At 36.9% G+C, this 17,567-nt stretch overlaps 1 protein-coding gene across 1 annotated transcript; it reads left to right on the top strand.

Moving 5' to 3' along the window:
- Nucleotides 1-10,432: 10,432 nt before the first annotated feature.
- Nucleotides 10,433-17,498, top strand: LOC582931 (cholecystokinin receptor type A). The gene has a single exon (XM_003723912.3). It carries the CDS (start codon nt 12,843-12,845, stop codon nt 14,127-14,129), a length of 1,287 nt encoding a protein of 428 aa, XP_003723960.1. The 5' UTR covers nt 10,433-12,842; the 3' UTR covers nt 14,130-17,498.
- Nucleotides 17,499-17,567: the final 69 nt, after the last annotated feature.

Below are 17,567 nucleotides of genomic sequence, written 5' to 3'. Positions count from 1 at the left end.
AGTACTATTCAGTTCAGTTTAAATTTATTCCACTTTCTCATAATACACACTACATAAACAAAACAAAGCAGCGCATCGGTACAATACATGCATATTGCAACTTACGGGGGGGGGGGGGGGGGTACTCACATATTAGGACATACGGGAGCGTGCCGCTCTAAATGGGTCACTTTTTCACACACAAATCCCTAAACATGGGTCCCACTTTTACCATTAAAAATGGGTTCGTTTTTTTTTTATTTCGAAAATTGTGAAAAATTGGTCTTTTTCGAGAAAAATTCCCCCAAATGACCCCTAGTATAATAGGTAGGGGTTTCGAGGCTTGAGCGACACACCCCTGTCCAAATAAAATCTGAGTATTCCCCCCCCCCCTCCCCCATGATTGAATGGTGTAGGCCTACATACTTCTTTAGTGAACACATACATTGCATCATTATCAAAGAATTGTGTAAAAATAATGTAGGCCTAATCTAGGTAACATTGTTCAGATGAGAGAAAGTGGTGCTAAGGTAGTGACTTCAATCATATGCTAGATGTACAATTAAAAGATAATTTGAAAGTTTGAGTGAAAACGGACCATTAATGATATAAATTGGGAAAAACTGATCTGATCGATTCCTTAATTCTCCCAACTATATTATTACAATTTAATTACATCTTAGGTGAATGTAAATCATCACAAAACAATGAATTGGCTCTATATACCATTCCAGACATTAATTTTAAGTGTTGATAGATTTTTAAAAGCCTGTCTTATGTCTTTTTTTGAAAAAACGGTTTGGAAAATTCAAAAATGGTTGGAAGAATTTACTGTTAATCACTGTTAGAGGTTGTTGCACAGTGACACCTTCAAAGAAAACCATAGATATCTTAGTGGTTTGAGGATTTTTTCTGGATTTTTTTGCATGTTAGAGGGTTAGTACAGTAGAAGGAATATAATAAGTAACATTTCATACAAACATTATGCAATTTTTTCATCAACTTTCAACGATGTTACCGAGTCACTTTAATCTTATTACATCTTAGTTTGAGAAAAAAAAAATGGAGGAACCTATAAAAGAAGCAGAGCTTGTGAAGCTAAAGGTCCCCTTTTAGGAAAAAATCAAACTTGTATCCAAGAATGAAAGAAGGGGGAAATAACGAATTTAGTGCAAGGACATGGAGGGAAAAGTGAAGAGAATAGGGTAGACATTGAAGAAGGAGAAGTAGAAAAGGTGAAACAACAGGAAGGACGAGGGGGAAGAGAGATTGAGAGAGCGAGCTAGACGGGGAAAGGGAGAGAATCGGATTTACAATAAAGCTTGAAGAAGGAGGAAAAGGGAAAGAACAGGAAGAAGGAGCTAGGGGAAGAGAAAGACAGAGAGGGAAGATTGAGAGAGAGAGAGAGAGAGAGAGAGAGAGAGAGAGAGAGAGAGAGAGAGAGGTGCAGCATCCTTCAAGCAAGTACATTTCAACAAAAGGTTAGTAGTTGTAACAATGAAGAACTGTCGGGCTTAGGCCTATCACGAGAAGCCTATTGAAATTTACAAAGGAAGAAACCCGTTGAAGGTATGTGCAACATAGTTTCTTATGAGATAATACATTTGAATACATTTGAGTTAGGATAGCAAAGTCCTGCACCCACAAATAATGGTAATCATGAGTACTCTGCTTTATTGTATAGAGTACAACACAAAAGTGAAGAAGCTACGTATACAATGTAATGGCACATGATTGTGAATGGCATAACATATCCCATGTTTTTTTTTAATCAATTTCATATTTTTCCTTTTTGTCAACCAAGATATTAAAAAAATATATGTAATGAGCTTGAGAGAAAAAAAAATGAAATTCTTAGGCATGATGGACACACGAATGTTCATGAGAGAAAAAGATTGGTAAATGGAAAGATCTTATTTCCCTTGATGATGAGGTAATACACTGGGATGCTATTTATTTGAATAATTATAGATAATAAAAGAAAAACAACTTCATTTATTCTATATAAAATGCTGTTTGGAGTAGACAGAAATCTTGAATATGGTTTATGCATATCTTCTTTTTTTTTTACTCCTTCACTTATCTATATGCAAATTTTAAGGATCTACTTTGGATTTTGAAATGTTTTAGCTTTAGTAAAAAGTAAACAGCGAATTTAATATGTGATAAGTCTAGCTATAAACAATTTTTGTTTAAATCTATTTAAAAAAGGGGGGTCATCTGAGGAAGTGGTCTTTGTTTCGTCATGATTACTTCTATGCTTAGCCAGAGACACACTAACCTTGTGTGTTGAGTGATTTACTATGTCTATGATAGCGACTGGAGATTGAAATTATGTAATTCTGCTCCTATCAGTTGTTTTTGTTGGCTAATCAAGTCTCGATTTTAATTGTTGCAAGAAAAAGTAAAAAGAAGAAAAGAAGAAAATTTGTACATGTACAAGTACATGTATACAATATTTATTTTATGTAGCCTATAATGATATTAATTTTATTTGTTACAAACATATAGTTTGATATGATTTTCTATAAACAGTCTTTAGTCATATTTAGAAGGAAAAAAATCCTTTACTATGAGTAATAATTATGTAGGTCTATTATATAATTATGATTTATCAAAGCATATACAATCAGTAGACCTGAGCTGTCTCCAGGGGAATGTGCCCCGGGGAAAAAGAAAAGTGGAAACAAAAGAAAAAATGGGAGAATTTCAAAGTCTCAAATAAAAACGGAACTAGACTAGAATAAACGAAGAAAGGGAAAAAAGGAGAAATGAAGGAAAAGGTATTTAAAATAAGAGGAAACTTAATGCAAGATATTACATGATTACTGTAACTGAGCTGTTAAAAATGGCAATATCAAGCGAAAAGAACAGGGTATGCTTATAGAATTACACCGGAAACACATGCAAAGGCTCGGTCCAGCCAGCGGTTAACAAAAACTATAACACAGTACTGATTGTGGATAGTTGATTCCTTTGTTGTGACTAAACATCAATTTTTAGGGGGTATCAATACAACCATATAGCTACAAATAATTATTTCAGGAATATCATAACTGAATAACTGATCATAATGTGAGGAAAAAAACCTAAAGGCGCGAATTCCCAAGTGCATGGCCAGTCAGCCCTAGCTGACTACTACGCTCAAAGGCTGAGAATGACATCATTGCTTCTTGCATCATAATAATTGGGCATTATTCAGGGGACACAATTAAGGCATTCACTGCATGGTCATGAAATAGAATAAACAGTTCGAGTTAGTTAGGGCAAATGATTAGGGTGTGAAGTATTGCAGGGGGTACTAACATAATTTTGTTTCAATATATGTATTACTTTTTCATTCAATTTATTCCTTTTTAACTTGTACCGGATGTTCTAAGTATGTTACCATGCAGCTCAACCCATCAGGTATATATTCCAGAGACTAGAAGACGTAGAGGTTGAGTAGGCCGTTTACATCAAAATTCCCCAACCGAATTCAATCTCAATCTATCCGTGGCAGTATGCCTATTTCTATCTATTATTATTTTCAGTGTTATATAATCAGAGTTGCCCCTTTCAACACAATCACAAAGAATTTTGTAAAAAAAACATAATGCATTTTCAATAGCCTTGTCCATAGACTCGTTGAAATGTTCACTAGTTGAAACTTTCACAAATGTTCAAAATGGCCTGAAACATAATATGCACAATTTATTTGAGATGATTTTGAGTTTTTAAATTTTTTTACGCGCGATTTTTATATGTCGGTATATGCTGCGTAATAAGTTGACGTGTCATGGCGATATTCACAAAATTGCGCCTAGATGACGTCACATTATGCATATGCCCTTGACAAGTTCTGTATGTCCAGTCCAATCCTCGATTTAAGGTCTACCTTATATGCAATGTTGAACAAAATGCATTAGCCACTCTTGATATATCTATTTCACACAAAAATGGACAGGGAAAAAAAGGAATATAAGAAATGATAATATATATTCGTGCATTCCATCTAGCAAAGCAGTACACCCCTCTCTCTCTCTCTCTCTCTCTCTCTTTCTCTCTCTCCCCCCCCCTCTCTCTCTCTCTCTCTCTCTCTCTTTATCTTTACCTCTTCAGAGGGACATTGTTACTATTTCAAATGCATATTCGTATATTAACAACACAAGCATGACTATTATAGGCCTACATGAATTATGTACGAGATCAGAATACTAATAGCCATGGATGTTATTTTTGCATTCATTTTCTTTTTGTGCCTCGTGACGAATGGAGGGCTTGAGTCCTACCCAAACCCCTCTAGAACCGCTAGTTATATCGATATCAATGTGAACCCTTCATCACACAGTGAAAAGCGAAAATCCTTGTGTATTCTATGTTTGCTTGGACCAGCAATATTTACAGGGGGAAGTACACAGACCGATGGACCAAATGGAATATGCGCTCAGCGTATTTCAGACCCTCCCGGACTCAATACCCTTACCTTTGCATGTTTCCGTTATTCTTGTTTTTGTTTAAGCCCCACTGCGCTACTGATAGCTACTTGCGTCCTCTATACAGCAAACAATGCCTAATCGGTGACCATTGGTCCCCCATGGTTAATTGAGAGCTTTTTTATTGAGATAGTGACCTGTCAGTGACAATGCAGGGAGGTCTAGTCCCTCCTGGCCAAACTAGAGCGAAGGGGCTTAAAAGAAAAAAAATCTATATAACTTTATTATTATCATCATTATTCATTATTTGATTTGATTTGATTTGATTTGATTTATTGGTTTATTATTGTCATCATTATTATTATATTTATCATTGTTATTATTATTATTATTGTTATATTATTATCATTATTAGGAGTTGTAGTAGTAGAAAAATATTACTATGATATTGAGTTTCAGGATTTAATTTGATTTTTCAATCTTTTAACATCCAAGATGCAATAAATAATATACATTGTTTTAAGGGTAGAAAATCTCTTTCATATCGCTCGATTGAAATATTTCTCATCAAGGTTTGTTTTCTGATGAGGATTTTTATATTTTTGTATCAACTTTACTGAGGACAATAAGTGCGTTAATACATTTTGTTTGCATGAGAAAAAAATGTTTTCTACTAAATAAAACTTGTGAAGAGTGTCATGGCAGCAAATAACCTTTAGTAAAGCAGAATACGGTCTCCGAATCTAAATACTTTCAAATTGGAAACGAAAATCCACACAAAGACAAACACGTATCACAAAGAACTATCGAACGTCACAATGAAAGAGGCGGTCAGAAAACACTAACAGGATAGACAAACTTGCCCATTTGAAAGAAAACAATAAAAAGTGCGATGCACCTCATATTTTCGACAATAACAAAATGATAAGAATAAATATATGAATGAAAATGTGTGTGGCACATCTGGCTCAAAACAAAGGGTGGCAGATGGACAACGCTATGTAGGGACGTAAACAGGAAACATGCTCGAAAATCAGAAAAGACCAAAAACAAGATTATGGTAAGATATGGAGTTGATCGCGTGGCTCAGAAGGAACAGGACCATTAATGACCCCAGCTTGATGACCTATTTTCCTTGCATTGCGATATGAGAATTGGTCTTTGGTCATTATTATTATTATTATCATCATCATTGAAACTATTACACTTTTAATATAATCATTCATCTCTTATGTTCTCGAAATGAGTGTCTGACACAGTGCTCTTCTCATGATATCAAATATTCATTTACATGTATTTATTTATTTGACATATTTATACAAGATTTAAAAAAAAACAATCAAATCAGCAAAGCTGTTTTTCATCGATTTCCTGTTAACATGGTTAGAAATTTCCAATTCTAACCAATGGGATTCTTTTCATAACATCAATCAAAAAATAAATAAGGCTTTTATTGGAGAAAAAAATTAGGAAAAATTCGTTAGAAAGAAGTTAATGAATAACCAATCATATTCGTTGAGTGCAAAAAATATAGTAGCAACGATAAAAACGGTTAGGTATCCTCATGGTTAGAATTAGATACGAGTGCGAATACGAATAGGCCTATAATACATCCATATAAATATTATACATAAAAATCATCTACAATACAATATGCAATAAATAAAAATATATAAAAATATCACATAAAATGGTATCTACAAAAACAAAACAAAAATGCAATTTCATTCAACGATATCATGATTATTAGGTACGGTGGGCCAGAACATGTAAAACTGAATTTGTTATTTCAGAAAAATGTGCGTTTATAATTACTTTTGAACGAGGAAAGATCATATCAGCCCAAAGCAGAAATAATAAAAGCTGGCCTTTCATGATAATACTTTCCTGCGGGTGACCGGAAGGCTCACGGTACGAGTGGACGCCAAGGGTTGGACCCTGCGACGCCGCCCTTCCACCCATCGGATACAAACACCTAAGAATAGGCCCACAGCATGACATACAAACAATATTTCCTAAAATCCACAATAATGTTTATGAGATCGATGGAAGAATTTAAGTTAATTTAATTTGTTATCTCCCTTTTGACATCCTCTGTGAGTGGAAATCCATTTTTAGGAGTGGTATTACTATTAGTGATCAGTCTTTCTTTGACATGTTTGGAGTTGATTCTACATCTACTACTGTGGGATGCACTCCATCGTGGTTGGATTATTCTTTTAAGAGCGGATTCCATTATTTTTTTCTATTTTCATCTGTATCATATTATTTAGTTTATCTCTCTTTAGCTGAATATGAAGGAAATGTAATCTAAAGTATTAAATTGATGACAACACAAGGCATACTTTCTCAACCAAACTATTTAAAGAAAATGCAAATCAGATGACAAGACATGGCGAGAAAAAAACAGAACTCATTGTTATGAAACGTTATCTTCAATGCTTTCCATTGAGTAAGTAAAGACTGTTGACTTTTAATTAAAGTACAGTGTATATGCGCCTTTCTCATCGAAGAATAGGCAAACCGAAGTAATGCATCTGTCATTTTGGTTGAAAGATAATATAAATAAGAACAAACGTATATAGCCAGGTAAAGTATGCCAATATTCGTAAAAGAACATGCGAGCAAAACTGGGCCAATTTGAAATTGGTAGAGACCGGGCATCTTAATCTTAATTCTGGATAAATATAGGGATGATAGTTTATACATTATTGCAATTACGCTCATTGGTTTTTGTTTCCATAATAAAGGATAAAACATTTAGTAACCACCATGCTCAAGCGACTACTTAATCACAAAATGTATGTGGAGTGTTATCATTAATTAGAGTGTGACCTATACTGTATACTCGCATGTAGGGGAGAAAAGGAAATTTGTTTCTGAAATGGAAAAACACACACGCAATCTTTCGGAATAACGGAAATTGGATTGAGAAGAAGAAGAAAAAACACAGAGTAGGGTTCTAGGACACCTACTCCCTGGACATCCACCCCCAGGTAACCATCCCCAGTCAACTACCCCCTAGGATAACTACCCCGTAGGACAACTACCCCTAGGGCAACCACCCTCTAAGGCGACTACCCCCGGGACAACTACCCCCAGATAACTACCCTGGACGATTACCCCAGACAACTACCCCCTACGACAACCATCCTTGGGGAAGTTATCTCAGGGGTAGTTGTTCGAGGGGTAGTTGTCCTTGGGGGTATTGTCTGGGGTGAAGTTGTCCGGGGGTATAGTTGTCCTGAGGGTAGTCATCCTAGAGGGTGGTTGCCCTAGAGGGTTGTCCTAGGGGGTAGTTGTCTTAGGGGGTAGTTGACTGGGGTGGTTATCCGGGGTGAATGTCCAGGGGGTAGGTGTCCGGATACGCCCTCCCATAATTATATGGGAGCTCCATGACCTTTGATCGCGTCCGTGTGCGCATGTTGCAACTATCTCTCTCAATACGCTATGCTCTTATGTATCCGTCAAGCTGTGTGTAATGGTCTAAATATTCATTTGCAAGCCAGCGAGCTCAAAAATTAAGATTTTTTTGAGGTCGCGGCGCGAAAAAAATCCTCAAGTGTTGATGGGGTTCTAAGCACAATGTTATCATGAGAGAATAACTGTCCTTTGATATAATAATGATATCAATCATAAATAACAACGAGCGTAGACAGAAATAACCATCTGATATGGGTCATTTCTTTAATAAAACTGACATGTGAGCGTAGCTAACAAGCTTTTGGAGGAAATTAAAGAAAAAGTTGCTCTAATTAGTCGCTTAAAATTAGGGACACATGTTATGGAGAAAGGATAACAGACACGTGTCAAAATAAAAGGGCATTTATCACAGGTGAAAAGGAGCATTTATGTGAAAGTGAAAGAGCACTTATGAAAAGGGGAAAGGGGTACTTATGAGAAGGAAATGGGGGAACTTACGATATTTGACTAAGGATGTATAGGGGTATTTATCAGAGGTGATAAGAGGCACCTTTTGGAAAGAAAAAGGGGCAACATTAATAAAAGTGGCCCCGGGGAGCGCCATCTCTGCCGAGATCGATTGTTCTCGAGATTGGTCTAAAGAAGTGCGGTCTTGATCTTGTTCGTAAATTCGAACATTTTCGATCTCGTATGCCATGAATTTGAACCCAACACTGCCGTCCTAACGTACTCTGAATTAGAACGGTTACCCCAGAGGGAAAAAATGTCATTAGCTAACTAACCCCTTAGGACAATCTCAGCCCTACACTAGTGCCCCTTTTAGAAACGGTGCTCAAATCATTTTCTTTGTTAATACTAACAATCTCCTATATAATGAGGTAACTCTTCGAAAATCGAAAAAGTGATAGGCCAAAAATTTGCCGATAGGAAAGAAAATGGGCAATAACCCCAAAAATATATTATTGAAATAATGAGACTGATGATATGGCAACGACTGTCTTTTTTAATTTGCCGACAAGAAAAGAAGGAGAAGGGTCTTTAATTCCAAACAAAATATTGCCAGCTTCAAAAGAGAACAAAACATAATACCGACAACAATTATGATTTGCCGAAATAGTGGATTTGCCGGGGAAAATTCATCTTGATTCGGGAAGGGTTGGTTCCCGAAATTTTATTTTTATTTCATGTTATCCCCATGCGTTCTTACGTCTTTTTCCAACCCAATCAACTCCACTGCCAAATTCCATCGCGAGGAAAATGGCCGTGCTAGATGGCACGGCAACATGAGAAGGCCAAATTAGATCGGGCATATCTAATTCGGACAAAAATCAGCCCATTCAGGATTTCGATCAAATCTCTACAAGCTCAATTTAATCGTAATAACGATGAACCATTTGAATTGACATCCAAAGGTTTGTCTCGTATTGAGAAGATTTCTATGGAAATGATGGCAGTCATGATTGAACGAAGGCAGGACTAACGAAAAGTAATGCGCGCCAAAATACGAGCGACGATCGTCTGCAGAGAAAAATGCGTATCTATATTGATTGAACGTAAGAGGGTTGTGATTATCTTCCGTTTGGATAATAGCGATTTAATAGGAAAAAATGGCTCTATGATCTTCGTGCCAGCGCACAAGCGGACGGATGTCAAATTGGAACCACAAGCCCCCAGGGATCTTCTTTTCAGACTATTAAGAGTTCCAAAATTATTTTGGGCGGTTACCATTGTGAATGCTGCAAAGGGAATGTAGGTCTGATTGCCACGCGTCTTTCACAATAGAGGTCACCTCCGCAACAGAAAACGAAACGTGATCTTGAACATAACATCAATAATCTTGTCTTTACTGTGTAATTTGGTATCTTCAACATAAACATTTTATCTACTTTAGATTAGCATAATTCTAAGATTAGATTAACTCTTAAAAGTATCAGAAAAGAACCATTATTGGTATAGCCGTGTTCTTGTTAAGCTATTAGTAAAGAGGCACAACACAGCTTCTTTTGGGGCATGTTCAAAGTTCATTTTCTAAATCCTTTTCTCAAACATAGTGGGGGTAATGTCGTACATATCATCATTCTGGTAGTCATGGCAACTGCCTCACGTGAAGTAGATCCACTAATGGATACAGAATCATAATCAAACAGAGACGGATAAAGGTAAAACTTAAATGCTCTGTAAATGCTTGAATAAAGATGAAGTAAATGATAACATAACGACGATACAATTCTAATTTAGCAAAAAGCTCAACCGACGGAGGAATGAATATGAGGAGAATTTTTTCTGGGATAGGACTCCTCAATGTCTGGTTCCATCTATCCCACTTAAGGGTAAATTCGCTCCAATTGTGATGTATTAGGTATTATGAATGGAGTTCACAACGGGAAGACGAGGATTTGTTGTTCTTAGCTTTTGAAAATATGAATGCCTGGCAGACTATAAGAGTAAAACTAACAGCACGATACGGCCATGTATCGGGAGGGGATAACTTGTGTCTGAAAGAATTATAAAGCGGAGCGATTTTCCTTGTAGAAGGAGTGAACGTTTAACTCAGATCGTGATTAACTTGATTTTCAACAAATTAAACTCGTGAATTCTGCAGCGAATAAAAAATATAAGCCGAGGAGATACCAAGACATTCACGCGGTGACCAGCACGAATTAACGAGCATTACTTCCATCATAATTAGACATAATAGGCTGTATCCTAAAGGGACCCTGATGGACAATGCAATAATGATATCTGTGAAAGTGTGATAAAACTAAGATTCCCCGGAGAGGAACAATTAGTATTTTAAATCCAGTTCTGCTTTTTTCATGAAGAAATCAACACGAATTGGGATTTATCTTTTCAAGCGGTCTTGATCACCACAAACTTGCGATCGGTTTAATACCTTATTTCTATATCAAGGTGACAATATTCATTTCCTTTGTGGACTATCAATAAATGGATTGTTTTAATTATTTTGATTGAATTATCGACATGCACGGAGAACATCATATTATAGAAAGGGAGATCACTCGAAAACCAAGAAAGCACTGTTGGCGCTTCTCTCTTTGTATACACGAAAACATCTAATTATCTTTTGCTATATCAAAAAGGAAGAACAGGAGAGATTATTTTGCCAAACAAGCCAAATCCTTCCTGGTCTTTTCCCCTTCATCCTAAGTCGAATTTCCTGTGCGTTTAAAAAACGTACTCTCGTCCAATACCATGCAGGAAATGAGTGCGCTTATCTAAACGAATTTCTTTGGACAGAGAGAGTTCTTCCAAATTCCCAGGGAAGTCTTTGTTTTTCAAGACCACCACCAATCCTCGACCAGCTATAGCTAAGGACATCCTTATAGCCCATTGACCCGAGACCACATGTGATTGGATAGAACTCACTCAATGATCTCACGAATCCAGGGAGAGAAATATGATTATCATAAGTGAGCGTGCCTTCTTTTTAACTACGCCCAGATAAGTGACGTCACATCACATTTTTATCAGACATGATGAGATCCTACTGAGTTCATCAGTGGATGTTCATCGATGAGCGAGAGATGTTACCAGCTTAACTTCAGATCATCAACTCTTCATTTCTTGTCAGGAAAGGAAAACAAACGCTGTCATTTTACAACGTAAGAAATTTTGCAGGATATGGTGATATATTGTATTTGCTGATGTGCATCGGTGTTGTCATGCTCTGTTCGCAAACGATTTATAAACTATAGGATTCCAGCTCTGATGCTAGTTGTTGATATTTTCTAGCTTCGTACGCGTGAATCTTTGTAAAAGAAAGTTTGTCGGAAAACATTACAATTTTGTCATCGCATGAGATTAATAGAACGTATTGGCCATATCCTGGCAAGCTGTATTACCTAAATGATACGCATATGTTATAACGTCTAACCGGACAGTGACTAATTAAAAAGATGTTGTTATAGCTGGACATATGGCGGGAATTTTCTTGCAGAGGTGATATCGGTATCGAAATTGTGATAATCGTGCAATGTCGTCTTCAATATAACACTTCCTCTCCCCTGAACAGTTTGTGAGTTTAAAGTGATTTGAGACATATCACATACTTTCGTAGCGTGTGCGTGTCTAATTCTTCTTCACAATAATAAACCTTGGAGGGTTTTTCTCGAGGTGACACTTTATCGAGAGGTTTCTAGTATAGCAAGGAGTTGTTACATCCTTGGTCATAGCAACGCTTTTGATTCCGCGGCAACTATCGAGCGGCTTACTCGAAAATAAGCAAGATCTTGAAGAAACTCTCAAGGATACAATCATCATCATATTCACGGAGCGACTAACGAGAGTGATTCTGAAGTATCTGAACCTCGCTGTTTTGCTCACGAAGAAGCTATTATATCAAAATATCCATAGTTACTGCTGCTAAATAGATTTCTATTAATGACAGCGAGGAAAGAATTTATAGCAACGGTGATTTGAAATTTAATAAATTCCAAACCTGAGGTCATAAATCTACACGTTTATGGATATTTCACAACCATTAGTCAGATGTATATCATCAACCTTCGTATGCCAAAGAAAGTTTGTCTTATTTAGGAGTTCATCATAGATTGGACGAGTGATTAATGATCTTCGCGGTGGACTATTAGTATAATGAGGTGATACAACAAGCTTGAGCAAATTTTGTAATCTGCAAGCCAGTGCAAGGTATAAATACAAGCAAGCTATAGCCTTATCATCTCCTTGCGATTCGTCGGTGCTGATAAAGCGATTAAAACGTTAACATACCGGTTGGATATCTTCACTAATTGCTGTGTTTTGTCTCTACTGTGGAACTCTGGAGAAGGCAGTTTGAAATAAAAGAAACTATCATATCATGACATTCAAGAACGCATCAGGAACTAGCGAGATTATATTTCAATTTTTGTTTAAGTGTAAGTCGCTACGAAGACAGGGGGCCTGTCCTATTTTCTCTGTGGTGTTAATTAACCGTTAAAGTTACATTTCCTGGAAGGAGTACGACGAACCTAAGCGTATATTGATCTATTGATACACGAAATCTATATGTCGATCGAAGATCCCTTAGTTTTCAGAAAAGAGGGCCTTTCGCACACCGTTTTAACAATGTCTGACGGGGATATTTGTCCGCCGGGGGTGAGTTTCTTTGACGTTAGAAATCTTTCAAGCGAAGATGCAAGCACGTTTCTTTATCAGCCTGGTGAGACAGTCCTCATCACAATCGTCATGCCAATAATATGGGCCATCGGCGTCATCTCCAACAGCGCCTTCATTTTCGTCGTCGCCCGTATTCGTCGGATGCGTACCGTCACCAATTACTACCTCCTCAATCTTGCCGTCGCCGATATCATGTTTCTCTGTTTTGCAGTGGGAGATAAGGTCGGTCGTTATATCGCGTCCCCGGTTTACAACGACCAATACGGCTTGAAGACGGCTGGATGCGTACTTCTGAACTACTTTGTGCAGCTCTCTTACTATGGATCCATCTTCTTGGTGACGCTGGTAACCCTTGAGAAGTACTACGCAGTGTGTCGACCTGTTCAGCACCGGTTAATGAGCGGACGCAAACGAACAATCCGGACCGTAGCTGCGGCATGGTTGCTAGCTACTGCCTTCGCGGCAAGCCTTATCCCAGGATGGGCCAATTGGACCCCGTTTTGTTTCTTGTGGCCAGATTTTGAAAAGTTCGACTCCTTACCAAATCTGGTCGGCTACTGCCTTCCACACTCTGACGTTTTTCTGTCAATAGGCAACGGCCTCCAGACGATCCCGTTTTTTGTCGTCATGATTCTCAACTTCCTTATGTATGGGCTCATCATACGCGCTGTCAACACGCGCGTAGCGGTACGCGAAAATCAACTTGCGTCGTCCGCTGTGCGTAGTATCCAGATGCGTAACCAAGTGGTGCGCATGCTCATCATAAATGGTGTCATCTTCTTCATTTGTCTAGCTCCATACCAGTGCTCTTCGTTTGCCATGATGATCACGGCAGCCACTGAGAACTACCTTCTCTCCGGCGATCAGGTGGAAAAGGTCATGTGGACCGGTCGGATCCTCTCTTACATCAACTCGGCCATCAACCCATTCGTCTATACCTTCGTCAACCCCAGGTACCGACACGCGTTCTTCGAAGCATTCGCCCTCTGTCCGTCGATCAAACGACACCTGGTGAAGAAGGCAAAGATGGATGAGAATGGGACGAGTAATATCAGCATGGACCAGTCTGCAACCATGAAGCGATCAGAGACCCGCAAAGAGTCAACTGCGACAACCGATTCTCAGGTGTCCCAGATTTTCAGTGCATCGGTTGTGGCAAACGATGTTGCCATTTGAATAAAAGTATGTTGGAGACATCGAAGACTTTTGTAGAACTTAGTGAACATAACAAACTTTGATATGATATGTGTCCTTATGTAACATATTTAGAATAACATGAAAACGTATCTTTGTATAATACAAGAACATGTCAATCGTTGGGTTGAGCTGATGTGCCTCCTTCTGTTTTTAAACTAACTTGCAATTTGGCAAACTTGACAACTTACAATTAATTGACAATACGGTGGGCTGCCGCGAGACACATCTTTCCTATTCCATCCGCCGGACAATGAGTACTCCGCTCCCTGCATACTGATTTGTGGATAGGTATACACCATTGAGCATTTCGAAAAATCCCATTTTCAGCACAAAAACGATTTATTCCCTTTTTCTTGTTGCTTGTATGTATTGTTATGCGTTCTGTTTCGATATGATATGTCTAATTTACGTTTCATTCATTTATTTGTATATATTTTGATATCTCGGTATCATGTTGAATAATGTTGATAGAAATGAATGACATGGTGACAGGCAGACGTGATGAGTGGGGAGGGCCACTGACGAGAAGGGTCAAGTATAATGTGACATTGTCTACACCGGGGTCTGCACATAAAAAGAAACCAAAAGAAAATTGCAAATACTACTGCATTAAGTCGGTGAGAAAACATTTCTACTTTAATAGTGTTTAGTAAATCTCATATCTGCAAAAAATCTTTAGGTGATTTTGGAGAACAGAAAAAAGGGGAAAAGCCTCCCCACCAAGAAAACAATCATTTGTTCTTTGATTTTACTTTGAAGTTCTTAGATTTTTTAATTATATGGAGCAGTGCAATAACTGAGAACAAGAACATTTACTTTTGTTATGCTATGTGATCTTGGTTTGATTGCTTCGTATTAGATTTGGGGGTAGAGGAAGTACAATGTCATAATGCAAAAGGAAGTAAAGTACTTGAGCGATTGAAAACTGTTTGAGTTAATATACAGCACTTGTCGCGACAGATTGACGGTTGAGAAATTAATGTTAAAACAATTATTGAAGCGATATTTTTTATACATTTGTCACTGATTCTAGTTTAAAGCAAATGAAATTGCAATGATCATCAAATTTGAAGCTTAGACAAACTTGACAGTCTGTTTTGAGGTTTGAGATTGTTCAGTCGGTCAAAATAGATATGAAAATGGTTAAATTGAATATGTTTATCTGAACATAAAATGCAACTTTAAGTTTAAACCAAAAACATTTGATGTACGCAGTGTTTATGGGAATTTTGCGATACAAAATATAAACTAAACACACAAAAAAATTATGAGAGATATACAATTTACTTCGTTCCCCGTTTCCTTTTGCTGTAAAGAAGAGTTGGGGTGAACTCGTATTATAAATCAACAAAACATTAAATAGTACATTTAACATGATTATAATACAATTTTGCTTGCCAATGTAAACCTACTCACATTTCATATTGGATGGGCGATATCATGTCTCAAATTACTATGTTTAGCTTGAGGATACACACGTTTTTTTTTTTTTTACTTGATTCTTGGAATCGACTTAAATAACTCATATTACTTTTCTTTTCATTCATTTCTATTTTTAGGAATAGAAACAATTTGATATTCTTTATGCTTCTTTTGTCTCGGAGATTGTGTTTCTTCCTTATTCCAAGGCATATTTTAATTATAGCGAACAGCGAGCACTTGATGAGAATCACTTCCTTGTACTGGTTTTTTATTGATGTACTGAATTAAAATGGTATTTCTTTTCCACACGCCCTCTCGAGGGATGAATTAGTACATAGAATGGCGGGAATGACCTCATGATAAATAATTCACACACTCCAAAATAAATTGGGTTCAATTTTACCAAATATGTTGGATTATAATAAAATATGTATGTTTGTTGGTTAAAATTTAATGATATTGAATGAAATATACCCACGAAATAGGGTAAAACCGAACCAACATTGAGTTTAGTAAAGATTTGCCCAATAAGTTCCTTTTCTACTCAATATTAGGTAAATTTGAGAATTTGTTTACAGTGCAAGAAGTTTTATTCTAAATAATTAATTTCTTAGTATTCTTGGTTTGATTTTATCCGCAAAGAATAAATCCATTCAGACATGACATTTATAACAGAGAAAAGAAAGGATTGCTTACTTTTTTGTTTAAACATGTACCTCAATTCATGACAGTTGGCAATTAGCTTCTTTCCAAGGGGGTCTTAAATTGATACTCTTGCTTTGGTATTGTACGCCCACCCCCTCCCCCAATAAAAAAGTGTCGATACTTACACAGCTGCATAAGGAAATTGCGTGATAGCAATAAATGAGGATATCACCCCATTTCCACTATAGCTAAACACCCCAAAACATAGATGTATTAACTTGCAATGGGCGGTGCACAAAATTCAGTTTTCCGGTTTTTATTCGCAGAAAGAAAGAAATTGGCGGGCTGCGGAAAAAAGATAGGTGTTATTTCGAATGACCCCAGCGACTAAGGAAGTGGTAATGCCTTGAAATTCATTTAAGACGTGAAAGTACTATCTAACATCCGTTTCAGTCTATCTTTGTTTTATTTATATACATGATATTATGCCATTTTCTTAAGATTTTGATTACCGTCTAGTTGTAAAGTGCATCAATGATTTCTGTAAATATTTCTTTGAAGTATGTATATCAAAGTCGTTGTGTCTCGTTCATTTTGCCCGAGCTTACTATGCTTTAGTCAATAGGACTCTCGGTATTGCATAATTCCATGACTGTGTATAATACAATGTCATGCAGAGTTATTTGTATTATTTTAAAATGTAAAAGCACGTTTCAATAATAATCGTAGATGTCAGACACTCTTCGCTATATAATAGTGCTCTTTAGCTTCTTGGCTTTGATCATATTTAGAAGGATATCATAAAATGTTGGTTTCTAATGAATATCAAAATCATTACTTGACAAAGCCCTAAAGGCGAATATTTGAAGACAATTTCTTCGTGTACGGAGCTTCATTATTTTTTTTTTTTGTGTGTGTATTTTCTCGAACACCGAGCAGAAATCTCTCTCCCTCTCTCTCTCTTCCTCTCTATTCTTTTCTCTCTCGCACTCCTTTAATCTTTGTTTCGTCATCTTTTCTAGCCGAAATTAGACAGCCCACGGTTTTTTCATTAATTTGCTATCATTATACATTTAGTAGATGTTTGTGATGGTACTATGTTAATCGTGTAATTTACCCACTTAGACATTGAGAAAAATACATGTAAATCAGTTTTTAGATAATATGGCATATATATAATGATTAGACTGTGTTGCAATGCTGTATACCATACCATTTATGTGCATGGTCTTTTATTGTCTGCAAGTTACAATAAATACACTGGATTGGACTCAAATGAAAGCTGACTGAATAGATTGTGAATTTAAATGTTGCGAACGATTCGAAGAGCAAATTTAGATGTATAAATGT

This window comes from Strongylocentrotus purpuratus, unplaced genomic scaffold (assembly GCF_000002235.5).
Source record: "Strongylocentrotus purpuratus isolate Spur 01 unplaced genomic scaffold, Spur_5.0 spur5_scaffold_11, whole genome shotgun sequence".
NCBI lineage: Eukaryota > Metazoa > Echinodermata > Echinoidea > Camarodonta > Strongylocentrotidae > Strongylocentrotus > Strongylocentrotus purpuratus.
Note: the sequence above shows the minus strand (reverse complement) of the source record. Positions and strands in the feature narration are given on the sequence as shown.